At 38.9% G+C, this 13674-nt stretch overlaps 1 protein-coding gene across 4 annotated transcripts in view; it reads right to left on the bottom strand.

Moving 5' to 3' along the window:
• Positions 1-13674, bottom strand: part of TMEM131L (transmembrane 131 like) — a 161007-nt gene that overhangs the window by 22239 nt on the left and 125094 nt on the right. For 3 of the 4 annotated variants that reach the window (XM_072773703.1, XM_072773705.1, XM_072773706.1), the window contains 7 exons: positions 12870-12997; positions 10889-11031; positions 8941-9127; positions 8549-8734; positions 7827-7976; positions 6844-7460; positions 739-887 (listed from right to left, as the gene is read on the bottom strand). In XM_072773703.1, the coding sequence (XP_072629804.1) occupies positions 739-887; positions 6844-7460; positions 7827-7976; positions 8549-8734; positions 8941-9127; positions 10889-11031; positions 12870-12997 (1560 nt within the window). The remainder of the gene's footprint in view (positions 1-738; positions 888-6843; positions 7461-7826; positions 7977-8548; positions 8735-8940; positions 9128-10888; positions 11032-12869; positions 12998-13674) is intronic. The other variant, XM_072773704.1, reaches the window with a different exon arrangement.

Genomic DNA, 13674 nt, shown 5'->3' with positions numbered 1-13674 from the left:
CATGTTCTATTCCTTTCATTCACTTTTAGTGTGTGTGTGTGTGTGTGTGTGTGTATGTGTGTGTGTACCTGCGCATAGTACATGGTATGTATCTGCATAGTCAGAATGCTGTTTTCCCTGGGCTTATATTGACACATGAATACTTCTGATGTAAAGTAGGTAAATTCTCCTAAATACCTTTCCTGCCTTTATCGTGGACCTATCTGCTTTCACCTATGAGTTACAGGTTCAGTTGTGCTCAGATGATTTTCATTAGCCTACACTGATAGGAAGAGAGCAAGCTCGCCAGGACAGCATGCAACTACGTGTTCTCTTCTGGGTTCTGTTGTATGAGGGCCCACTCAAGCAAGCTAGATACGCATCCCTCTCCTGTGGATTTTGGCTTATGGTTCCAACTCAGCAAGAGTAGACCCTAAAATGGATGTTGGACAATTGGAGAGAAGAGACAGGTGATCTGCTTCTATTCTACCATCTTTACCTTAATCCATTTGCTTAAGGACTGCTTCCCTTGAGAACAAGAGCTATCTGATGTTACTATAAATTATTTTAATATCTTGTATATAATTAGAAGATAAACAAAACTTCTCAAACATCTCAACTTACAATTTATAAATGCAGATTCAAATGCATGATAACTAGCCCCCTTTGAAAGGTATGAAATACACATGACACAGCTTTGCCATCTAAGCCCTAAAAATGGGTTTTGTACTGATAGGCAAGAGAAAATGGAATACAGACCTCGACTGGAGGAACATCCTGTTTCTCAAAACATATGTCTTCTTTAGATGCTTTGTGAATCTTCTTTTCTGAGGAAGACTTTGTGTCAACCTTCTTCAAAGTTTCACAGTTATCTACTTCATTCTTGACAGGCACTTGCTGGTTATTCCCTTGAATAAATAAAAATGATTGAATCTCTAGCTAATTATTTCCATTCATGTTCCCATAGTTAAATCTCTTTCCTACACCAAACAATCTAATTTAGTGAGATCTAGACTTGATTGTTTCTGACATTCACGATACTCTAGAAATGCATTTACCGGTTTACCAGTGTTTACATTAAGAGTTCTACAAGCAGTCTTTAAAAGAGCTCAAGGAAAAAAGGTGAGGAGGTACCCCATTATTCATAGCAGCATCATTCATAACAGCCAAAAGGTAGAACCAACCCCAGTGTCCGCGGGTGGATGGAGAGAAAAACAAGGAAAACGTGGTATACATATACTGGAATACCACTCAGCCTCAAAGAGGAATGAATCAGTGCACAACACTGTGAATATACTTACTACTACTGAATTGTACACTCAAAAATGACTGAGATGGGCAATGAAGGTGATTCTGATACACGTAACAACATGGATGATCTCAGAAGACATTATGCTGAATGAAATAAACCAGTCCCCAAAAGATAAACATTGCATGATTCTACTTGTTTGAGGGAGCTAGAGTCCTCAAATTCATAGAGATGAAGAGTAGAATGGTGATCACCAGAGGCTAGGGGAGGGAATATAGATACTTACTGTTCAATGGGTACAGAGTTTCTTTTTGGGATGATGAAAAGGTTCTGAAAATGGATGACGGTGATGGCTGTACAACAGTGTGAATGTACTTAATGACGCTGAGCTTTTATAACGAAAACAGTAAACTTTATGTTCTATTTTACCATAATTTTTTTAAAAGTTGGGGAAGGGAGAGAGAGGGGTTAAGGACTTGCCTTCTAGTCATGACTCAGCTACTAATTAGCTTTCAAAGTCAATCTCAAACTGCCTAAGCTTCTTCAGTTTCTTTATAAAATGCAAACACCACCTTCTCTGCCTACCCTGACCGTTAAAAGATGAAAATGGAAGACCTATAAATGGAAAAGTTCACCCCAAAAACACATGACCTGTTTCAGGGCAGGTCCTCCTCCCATAGTTGGTGTCCACCTGCCCCCAGTACCCAGCACCTCCATGCTGAAAATGAGCAACAGGTGAATCGTGTGGCAACAGCTGGTGCTGGTAGAAACCTCACCTGAAAACACAACTCTTCCACTTTTCTTTCAAGTGATTTCATTCCTAAGTGTATTTCTTCTTCTATCCTTTATGTCAAAATAAAATCAAATCAACTTCAACCCCACAATAACTGGCCTGTGTCCTAATATGAAACCAATTATTTCAACACTTTCTCCTTTTTTCTTTAACGGAGAATCCCTTACCATATCTTTGCAATCTGGGAAAGTTTAGATGACCACAGTGCAAAGATTTCACAGCAAAGCAGGCTGCAGGCTCCGGGGAGATGCACGCCTGACCAGCCTTCAGCAGAGGCTCCAATCTGGCCCTGCTTGGGGACCTGGGGCAGAGAAGGTCTCTGCCCACAAAATGAAAGAAGCAGTCAAATCCTCTCTGATTCTGAAACTCTGAAGCTGACCTCACTCAAAGCAGGATACATTTTACAATTTTACATTTTACATTTTACAAATAACACTGACAAGCAAGCATACTTTTATTCTGTTAACGGAATATTGTGTAAATAATATTACATAACTATAAAAACACCAAGGAGCATTAATTCCTCTATGACACAGACTGGGTGTTAAGACATGTACAGAGGAAAATATCCACCATGATGAAGTGGTAAAGGAAAGAGCTGAGAGCAAAAGAGGCAGGGTCCAAAACAGAAAAAGAAATACATAAGGACATCATTTTGGATTCTGGAAACCATATGTATGAAACAGAACGCATACATTCTCCCCCCAAAACGTGCCACTAACTTTCCTAGAGTCTTGATTCACGAGAAAATGGATTCCCTTAAGTTTTTTTCAGGTAAGAACAGCACTAAAAGTATCCGTCATCAGACTTTCTCAGGAAGGATCCAAACTTAATATCCACCACTGAACTACCCCCAAAAAGTGGTAAAGCACAGACTCTCAGTAACGCCTTCTGTGGGGCTGGCAATCAGGACAAATAGTAAAAGGAATTCTAATAACAAGTTCTTCATTAAGTCTTTGACAAATTCTAGCATGACAATATCTAAGAATTTAGAAATTTCTTAAGTACATTCTTCATTTAATACATGGAGCCAATCCATGTCATCTTATTAAGCATGATGACTTACAGTGTTACACAACTTCCTTACACCCATCTCACAGAGTCAGTGTTTGAGCCACAAAGATAAAAAGCAAGTAAAACAAGGAACACATGAATTCACCAGAATCCTGCTTATTAAACTTTTATGGTATCAAATCCAGTCACAGTATATTCTGAGTAAACTGCTAATCTTCAAGTTATTAGTATCTATAAGTAAATGAGACTATTTTTTTGAATTTCTCAAATACTGGTATTTCAGAAATTTGGACATATCTATTGAATTCAGTGAAATCTTTCATGTATTGTTAATTCCAAGGTTTGGGTATTATTAAATTTAAAAATGTATTCTCCTTTACATTATTATAAACAGAAAGCAATAAAATAATTTGGTCACTATTCCTCTTCTGTAGTGCCGAGGCCAGCTGCTTATCTTTAGCCTTAATTCCAGAGTCCGTTACTCTTTAACTCTATGATGAAAATAATTCAGATCTAGAATTTTGATCATACAAATAAAAAATTAAATAAACATTTGAAAAGAGGCATATTTAAAAGATCATTTATGTGACACATAAGGCTCAACTCTTGTCAGATGCTTAAGAGATTCTGGAACACGTAACAAACATCTGAAAAACTGAGCTGTTGTTTGACAGGTGGATGCCAAAAAGCAAGTGTGTGGAAACAGAGCTCTGAAGCATCTGTCAGCAGACTTCATTTCTACGGGGAATTTTAATTTATGATTTACTACAGGCCTCTCGGAAGAAGGCCAGAGAAAGAACAGGAAAGGGATGAGACACATTTCTGTTATTCAGAAAATATTGTTTCTCAATGACAAAAATGAGCATGTAGTGCCAGAGCCATTAATATACACCTTGGAATATTTTTTTTCCTCACACAATATGTTACCCTCGGGAAAAATAAAAAAGCCTCTGAACAGGAGAAGGCTCAATTCCTCAGGTGCCTCAAGGACACCTGTCAGGTTAATAAAACCACTTCAAGTACTCTTAGGAGACAGACCGCCTGCCCCCTTCCCCTTTTTCCAAAGGAGATCTTATCCCTACACTGGTTTCTAAGGAACATGTGTGTAGTTGAGGAGAAACAGCCAGGATGTGGCAAACACGCTGGCTGGCTTCCCCTGAGCACAGGGAAGCTCCCCACTCTGGTGGGCGACACGAGGAACGAGGCCGAGGAACTTGGGATTTCCCGCCATTGAGTGGGCTGAGTTCAGCAGTTAAGACTGAAGCTGTTTTCCTCAGATTCTAGAATGATTTTAAGATGGAAACATGTTTCTCACAAAGTAAAACACTTCTCAAAATAAAAAAAAAATAAAAAGAACTAAAACTCAAAGTTGGAAGCGGAAACTGGGAAAATTCTCATGGTTTTCTCATCCTTGAGCATTCTTCACACGTTATGGATTCCCTGCCGATTATATATGCCTGTTCACCATCTGCCAGTTTATTACAATGCTTTCCTTTAAAATCTGAAAAAAAAAAGAACTCCAGATCCTTGATATTACTAAATAAAACCTCCACATCCTACCTTCAAACTACAATTCTCTTCCTCTAGATTTCTCCATCCTTTTTTAACACTGTTAATTCTTTAAAATGTTTACATTGTAAATGGATGGCAGGCAGTATGTTTGGTTTTTTTAACCTCTTTGATATTTTCCTAGAATAGTGCCATGAACAGAGAACAGTCAGGACAAAATACATGTCAGTGCATGGCTTTCCCCGCTGACCTATTCATTCTGGACAGAAATATAGCACTGGTGAATTAGCACCTTTGAATATGTTGGTCTGAATACGGTAGGAAGACAAAGTTCTTCCATCAATTCTTATTTGATCTGATTAACAAGCATTCTGATATCACCTCACATGCTACTGATCCCACCATAGAGCAGTTTTTAAAAACTTCCTATAGCAAGATACCCATTTCCCTTTAAAACGCAAATTAGGCTAATGATCTGCACAGGAGGGAAAGATTCTGGGTGGAATTGCCATCTACGATGGTACAGGCAAATCCTGTGTTTCTGGACTCCCATATTAAGTATACTCACACTTGTGGAAGTGTTATTACATGGTCATCCAGGCTCAAACAATGGGCATTAAATATCAAGTGTTGGACAGGGAGATCCTGAAGCACAGATTCAAATCCTCTGACCCACTCTGGCACTGCTGCCCTGTGGGTCCACGCCTCTACATTTCAACCACTTCAATGTACTACAATGCAGCAGAAGGTCCTTCCCATCTACCTATTCATAATGCCACAGCTGCTGCGTTCGGAGGCACATTTATGCAGACATCTGATGGACGCAATGGACCACAGAAGCACTTCAAACAGCTATGATTCTAAGGCTGTCAACACAGCACTCGGGCTTAAACGACACAAAACAAGGAAAAGCCCGGTAGGGCTCACCCCTAATTACACCCTTTCACAAAGGTTTTGTTGTAGGGGCCCTACAAAAATAGAACAAGAGGCAGCCCACCCACCCCAACATGAAACATCCTCAGACAACATATGCTAGGATTTCATTTAAAGATCTGCTTGAATGCATCATCCAGAGTGAGAATCACACATCAGATGGGAGAACACAGGGGACGGCGCTGACTTGCAGATAGGAGTCACCTGACGCCCGGGAATCGGTGTAAACTGGTTGGAATAAGATGTACCTAAGGAGTACATGTGCAATTGCCTAAACCATGTTCCATGCAGGGGACTCCGGCTTTCTTTTAAATTGGAGATGTCCTCTTTTGGAACACTTAAAATGCAGTTTGGGTTTTTAACTAAATGCATAAAGCTCATCAGAACTGGCCAATTCATAACACTTCTTTCCTTTTCTATGGTAATGGGGAGTAAAAAATATGAAGTTATTTATATTTAGATGTTTTAAATAAGATCAAAGGTAACTGATTTTTCCAGATTAAAAAGTATTAAAAATCTGACTTTAAAAAAAAAAAAAAGACAGCCTGATGGATTGATGGATGATTTGAGGGGGGAAGGGCAGAGGGAGATGGAGAGAATCTCAAGCAGGCTCTCCACTGAGCACAGAACCAGTCATGGGGCTCGATCCCACGACCCTGAGATCATGACTTGAGCCGAAATCGAGTCAGATGCTTAACTGACTGAGCCACCCAGGTGCCCCCCAAATCTGACTTTCAGTAGGTACAGAAATGTGCAATTTAAAATGGTCAGAATGGCCAAAAAAATGAGCACAGGCTCTTATTACCAAAGGCCAAAGGGGTCAATTAAAGCTTAATGACAACTTTACACGTAGGTGGTTTTCTGAGTCTCATCCCGTATTTGCTGTGAGAGAACATCTATCTTCTTTTAACCAAGGGACACACTTAGAAAAGAATGAGGGCCAGGAAACGTGAGATGGTAGCAGCTGTTACGTATACAAAGCTGGTAAGTTCTGTTCGGTCAGAAACATTTTATGCACTGATTAATTTTCACAGAGTCTGAACATCCAGGATAGAAAATAATTTTAAACGGTGTCCATATCCTCCCAACAACAAAATATGGCATTAACATCCCTCTAAACGTAGGTTACTAAAACGTAAACGTCTTAGCCACGACATTCTAAAAATGTGGTGCCTCATTCTAAACTTCTCATTTTACAAACTGTATTTCAACATTTACATCTTGCTAAACTTTGTGCATGAACTAAAAATTCAGCATCCAGGATTAAAACTAAAGTCACAGGTGAGAACAAATTCTGTTAAAAAAAAAAAAAAAAGACTGAAGATAAACTGGAGAAAAGAATCATCCAGGAGGATGAAAAGATTACCATTATTTTTCCTGGAAATCTCTGGCAAGTCTGACTGGTACTGAGGTGAGTTTCTTGGCAAGTGATTTTCAGGTAGTTTCTTAGAAGTCTTCAGAGGACAGAGCTCTCGATCCTTGAGCTCAGCTATGTTTTCTGAAATTTTAATGTCCGTTTCCTTAGGAAACATACAGGTCTGTATTGCCTCCTTCATATGACATTCTGAAGAAGTATTATTGACAATTGTGTTTTTCAGTGTGTTTTCTTCTTTATTCAGTAAGTTTTTGGGAAGGGTTAAATTCTTTTGCAAGTTGACATTTATGCCACTTGCATATTTGATCCAGTTCTCACCCATAACATCAGTGCACACGTCCTCTTTAGGAGCAGACAGGGAGCTGCCCACAGCCGGAGTCTGTTTCTCCTCAGTAGTAGTGTTGGCACTGCTGGTGACAGATGGGCTGGTTTTGTGTTTGCTGTAATAGACTGAGCACTTATGCTTCTTCTGAGAATGACCGTAGGTAGCTGGGCTCCTCTTTGGCGCGCTCTGGATCCTGCTTTGTGGAGTGTTTACTGGAAGACAGCTTTTCCCTCTGCCTTTATCGGAAGGGCTGTAGGTATCAAGAAAGTTCTTGCAATTGCTTCTGAATTGAAGAAGAAAAACATTTAACACAAAGCCAAATGGATTCAAACCCTACCCCTCTGTTTCTAAACCCATGAGAAAGAAGTAGCAATCGATACTGTGTATTAAGAAGTATTATCTTTACTTCTTCCAAAGGCCCATGAGTTTAACAAACCAAGTCCTTAAATATGAAGTCTATCTTATTGCAACAGAACTCTTACAGCTGTCACACAACAACTTCAAGAAAATTTTATGAAGACAAATCTGGAATCAGAGTAATATTTATATTACCTTAAAATAAAATCAGAACTGAGTAGTATCAAAGGTGAGAGCTCCTCCCTCACACACACACACACACACACACACACACACACACACAAATTCTTACTTGTGAGAATGGGAGCTAATTACATCCATCGGACTACTGTTTTGCTGTGAAGATGAGCTAGCATTTTGCCTCTGTCTTGTTTTCATGAATTCCATAAGAATGTACTGTGCTTGTTGGAAGGCTATTAAAATCACACCCAACAGGGACAAACTGAAGAAGAAAGCAATGAGGTTCATTACTGCATGGTTCTGGTGGGCATTAAAAAGACTAGCTCTCTTATGGAAGAACAGTAGATGACTGATGCACAATGTCTACTAAAGATATGATACAGAAATTCCATAAAACGGAATAATAATTTCTGACGTTAAAGATTTTTTAAAAATCCACATTTCTAAAAACGTGCACATTTGTAAGTTTGACATTCCAATTCCATTTTTAAAGGCAGTTTCATGATAAAATCACTCTAAAAGAGTCATTTCAGTCTTCCAATCCCAAATTGTCACCACACTGAGCCAATAGGATTAACCTCCGTATTTTCCACTGTGACTGCCCAAGAAAGAATTGGGAGCACAGTGATCTCTTATACTTCTAGGTCTCATCAATCTCCCTACAATTAGTTTACTATGATCTGAAAGCTTATCGGTTAACTGCTTTGTCTACTTTATGTAGACATCGAATGGCACTCAATTCAGATGGTTTGAATATGTTTTTTGATTATTCATACATTTTTACGCCCCAGCAAAATACATTTTCATGCAAGTCTCCTGAAGGCAGTAGCACACCTGACAAAGAAGACAGTAAGCCTCCAAAACGACTCCTCCCAGCTGGGTCCTGGAACCACATCAGCACATAAAGGCAACAGGTGATGAGGGAGGGTCACATTGAGAGTGAAGCGAAACTCAAGGTCTGCTGCAGTTACCAGAGTCAGCTCACGAATGACCCAGGAAGAGGTGAAGTCTGGAGTAAACCTGATAGCAAAAGAGTCAACTTTATGGACTTTAGTTGTTTTAATTTTAGGCACAAAACAAAATAATCCCAATAGCAGCCGTATTTCTTACTTAAAATAGTTACATGAAAACAACATGTCTTACTAATGCAAAATAGGTTTTCTTCCCACACCCCCCATTATTGAATGCACCACAAAACCTCAGTGGGGTTAAAACTCAATGCTTACACGATGCTGATATCTCGGGATGTATTTGGGGCCAGGGAAAACTGATGACAATCTAGCACTTCGAATCCATAACCTTGGCAATTATACCCATTAATTTTCAGAGATGTCACAGTTATAGGAAGTGGTCCGATATTCTCAACTTTAAAGTTCTTTGTAATCGATAAAATTTGCTTGCTGTCTTTCAGCTCTAGTAAGGATAAAAAGTGATATTTAGTATGTGTGAACTGTAAAACTTATTCAGAATAATTTACTGAGTCAATAAACCATGACCTGTATTAAAATGTGAAAGAATTCAAATATAAGCTCTAATTTCTAGAACAGTCACAGATTCTCTTCTACAACGAGAATACAATAAAAACATTTAACTAGTCAAGATTTTTCTTAAGTTCTATGACCTTCCGAGGTACCAAAAGTAATCAAAATCTCTCCTTTGTTCTTTTACTTATTAAAGGTTAAGGTTAGAAGTTTCTTCTTCTCAGAAGCTAAGTAGTTTAGAATACTCCTAGCCACCATGCATACTTTGCTCCTGGGATCTTCACACTGAACAGGGAGGGACCAGATAAAATCAAGTTTGTGTGGGCGCCTGGGTGCCTCAGTTGGTTAAGTGGATAACTCTGGATTTTAGCTCAGGTCATGATCTCAGGGTGGTGAGACTGAGCCCCACTTCTGGCTCTGTGCACTTAGGGGGTAGTCAGAGCCTGCTTGAGGTTCTCTCCTTGTGCCCTCCCCCTGTTTGTGTGTTCTCTCTCTACAATCAATAAATGAATCCTTAAAAAAAAAGAGCAAGGGTGTATGCCTCTAGAAACACAGTTCAAACACCCACTACATTCAGAGGAAGTAAGTGGCTAAGTCCCTGCAAAAAAATGAGAGCACATTTTATATGGGGAGTTTAAAAAAGAAAGAATTACCACAATTTTAAATTATTCCTATAAATTTATAACCCACAATCTTTTCTACATAAGGACTAAAATTTTATCTAGTTCTGTAGTTTTTAGAATTTTCCTTAATTCCATCTTTCAAGGTCAATTCTGAATGAATGGAAAAGTGAATACTCTGATGAATTTGGAATGCAAATGGTCAGTAAATCTTCTCAACCTCAATTAGCTTAGTTTTCTTAAAAGAAAAAAAATCCCAGTCAGGCATTAGATAGTGTCTCAAATCATCCAATATTTTCGCCAATCAGCTTTCTTCATAGGAAGCACAGTATTAACACTAAAACGCTTTCAGTGTGTTCCAGAAATTCAATAATAGGAAATAATAATAAGAAAACAAGACAGAATTTTACATCTATTGTTTGATTTTTGTCTTAGTTCCTGAGGAAGTTCTTGAAACAAACATAAATAATTTTGAAGCATGTAATTTAAATACATGCATGGTTTGAAAATTTCTAATGCAACATTTTGGTAAATTTCTAAATCTGTGATGTCTATCTAATACAGTGGCCACTAGATGTACTACTTTAAATTAAATTAAATTAAAATTAAGTAAATTTAAAAACTCACACCAGCTATATTAAGTGCTCACTAATCACACGTGCTTAGTGTTTGCTACACTGGGTGACACAGAGAATATTTCCATTACTGCATAAAGTTCTACTTGTTAGTAGACCTTTAGTCTCTGCATTCATCATTTTGGTGTGATCTTTTTTATGAAAATGTAGTTGACAACTAAATTGACAGCTTCATACTATTTATCTTAAATATCTGTCACTATACTGATAATTTAGCACAATTACGCTGTTTATATATGTATCATGTAAGTTGGGTTAAATATCTCAGGCTATTGTCCTAAGCAGCCTCTTAAATATGCTCAAATGTTTGCCTGATTTAATTATTTGCATCAATGCCATGAATTTACTGTAAATTTTAAAAAGAATCTTATGGAATTCTTTTGCCCTTGGCTTGAGCACCAAGCCTTCCCTGTCTGAGTGCCACACGGATGAACTCACGTCGCCGGCAGTCCATCAGCGTGGACTCAGGCACTTTGAATCGGAGTGAACCTCCTGCACCAGGAAGCCTTCCGCCCACTTTCAGTAACTCTCTGGCTCCAAACCCTTCCACGCCAACCATGTCAATAACAGTCAGGTTGTTCCTATTGGGACAACACAAATACAAAGGTATTACAACAGAGTCACAAGATACCGTGCACTTGGATTTAAACACTCCTACTTAGCAAGGACATCTGAAAAGTTGTGAAAGCGAAAACTCAATTTAAATAGTGTAGCATCTCCTGCCATCTCATGGAATGAGAGGGTGTCCCAGGGAATGGAGGCTGCCAATGGGCTCAGAAGAGCCCAGACAAGCTGACAACCGCAAGAACAAGTGAATGCTCACAATCACTCTCCCACCTTGGCCCAAGAATGCAAAAGCCGTGTTTTTCTAATTACCAGCCACCAGAGTGGTGATCAGACCTCCAAGTGAAAAATAAATAAATAGAAAATAAAAAAACCGGAGGAGATAAATTGGGGGCCTCAGACAAATATTAATAAATTTAGACTAATTGACAAAAATCATTTGCAGGGTGAGTTAAGGAGTTTTCATAGTAATTGTGACCATAAGAAATTCTGCCTTAGGGATAATTCTAGAAACAAAATCCCACTGTTTCTTTTGAATCAAAGATTTATGTCATCCCACCAACAACATATATCTACTCAAGTTCTTAGCCGTCAAATAGAAATTCAGACTAGCTTTCTACCTTTTCAGTAACTGAAATCATGATTCCTAGGACAAAAAAGGTTAAATGGAATAGATGTTTAAATGATGCAGACTAGAGTAAAAACCAGTCTTCATTAATGTAAATACCATAAAAGCAGAGAAAGAATTCATTCCTTATTATGCAACATATACCAATATCTTTACATCTTTTCCTAAAGGATTAAGAATCCTTAACCATTTAAAAGCCTTTAAAGTTACGTCAGATGACTGATACTGTCTATAGAAAAATGCTATCTATACAGAAACATCAAAAATAAATTAACTACTAGAAATAATTTAGACTTTTCAAGGTCAGTTTAACCTGGGATGAGGTAAAGTTTATCTCTGCACTTCCCAGGACCTTAGTTCCTCAGTGGAGAATAGGTTTAAAATGAAAGACATTGTCAACAAGGCATTAGAAGTCTTGGTTAAAATGCTCAGTAGAACATATTCTTTCAAAAACTTTTAATACCTTTCCCTTTTTCAGAGCATTCACTTGCAGAAGAACAAATTCATGTGATATGTTAAAGGAAGTCCAGAATAAGAAAGTCTTTACCAGCTGGTCTGATATTAGAAGAGCTTTAAAAAGTAACTAAAATGTCATGTATTAAAAATTAGACTTCTCACCAATGCAGAGAGCTTCCACATAGATCTGTATCTACTGTACATTTTTGAAAGAAGACTTTAAATAAAAACTACCTAAAGATGAAAAAGATTTAATAATGAAAAACATTTAGCTGCTTAAAATGAGCAGCCACTGTCATTTAAAAGAAAAAAAGAGAGTCCTTAGTCCACTGTCCTTTGGGGCTACAGAGAATTCCAGAAGCAAGGCAACTATGAGAGTGGAGTAAATCCAAACACTGCGGAATGAAAACGAACATAGCAGTTTCAATTACTTTTCAGAGCTAAGGTCAGAGAAGTGTGTGTGTGTGTGTGTGTGTGTGTGTGTGTGTGTGTGTGCAGCAGCGGGGGGTGAGGGTGGGGAACAGCAGCAGATGCAGCTTTTGGAGGGAAGGGCACACGGCCCCTACCTTGCAAGGTCAGAAGCCCAGGGGACTTAAGTGTGGAGCCTCAGGTAAGCCTTTCCTCTATCTGCCAGGCAACACAGCCTCATCCCTACCTGCCTGACGAAGAGGTGAATATCAGCTCTTAGTAAAGAGATTACGTATTCTTCAGAGACAGAGACTTGGACGCATCAGAGGGAAAGAAACGGGCTCCGTGACGGGACACACCTACCGGATTAGTATGAGTGATGTAACTTTCCCGTAGTCGGCTGGCGTGAAAACTACACCGACCCTTTTCATCTCCAGAGGCTGCAAATGCAAGTGGAGGATGCCAAACTTGGATTCCTCAGACTGCATGCCCTGCAAATTTAATAAATGCAATTAAATGAGTCCTGTCGAGCAAAGCTTTCGTCTTCATTATGTGCATGACAGTGTATAACCATGATTGCTCTTCTTTTAAGGTCCAGATGTGACTACCCGAATCGACCTGCTGAACTTGTTTACCCTGAGAGCTCACACCAATAAACAGTTCCCAAACCACAGCTGAGAAAGTGCAGGCAGAGGCTGCAGGACTACCTGCCACGGATGCTGGAAAGGGGATTTGCTTCCTGGCTTGGATGGGAGTTGCAGCCAGAAGCAGCCTTCTCTGCCAAGATGCTCCGACTGTAAAACATCACTCAGAAAACAGACCAAATAGCCTCTGATGAATGCTATAGGGACCTGACCCAACACTCATCCACTGCTGGACAACCCTAAATTTCTCTTTAATATTGAGCTATGGTTTATACAGAAACCATCGTTATTACATTTGGTCTCTGCATTCAGGAGAAAGATCTCTATTCACATCCTCCTTTACCTTCCCCCAGATTTCTAACTCTCTCTGACTAAACCTTGTGTTCTAAATTTAGTATTCAAAATTGCGCTCTTCATTATTTTTCCTCTTTCCACTGCTTTTTCCAGCTCCTTCTCACTAAAAACAACTTATTAATTTTTTAGCACTATGATCATACAATCTACATGGTAATAATTCTCTTTTC

Source organism: Canis lupus, chromosome 13, assembly GCF_048164855.1.
Source record: "Canis lupus baileyi chromosome 13, mCanLup2.hap1, whole genome shotgun sequence".
NCBI classification, from domain to species: domain Eukaryota; kingdom Metazoa; phylum Chordata; class Mammalia; order Carnivora; family Canidae; genus Canis; species Canis lupus.
This window is presented reverse-complemented; position numbering and strand designations above follow the sequence as displayed.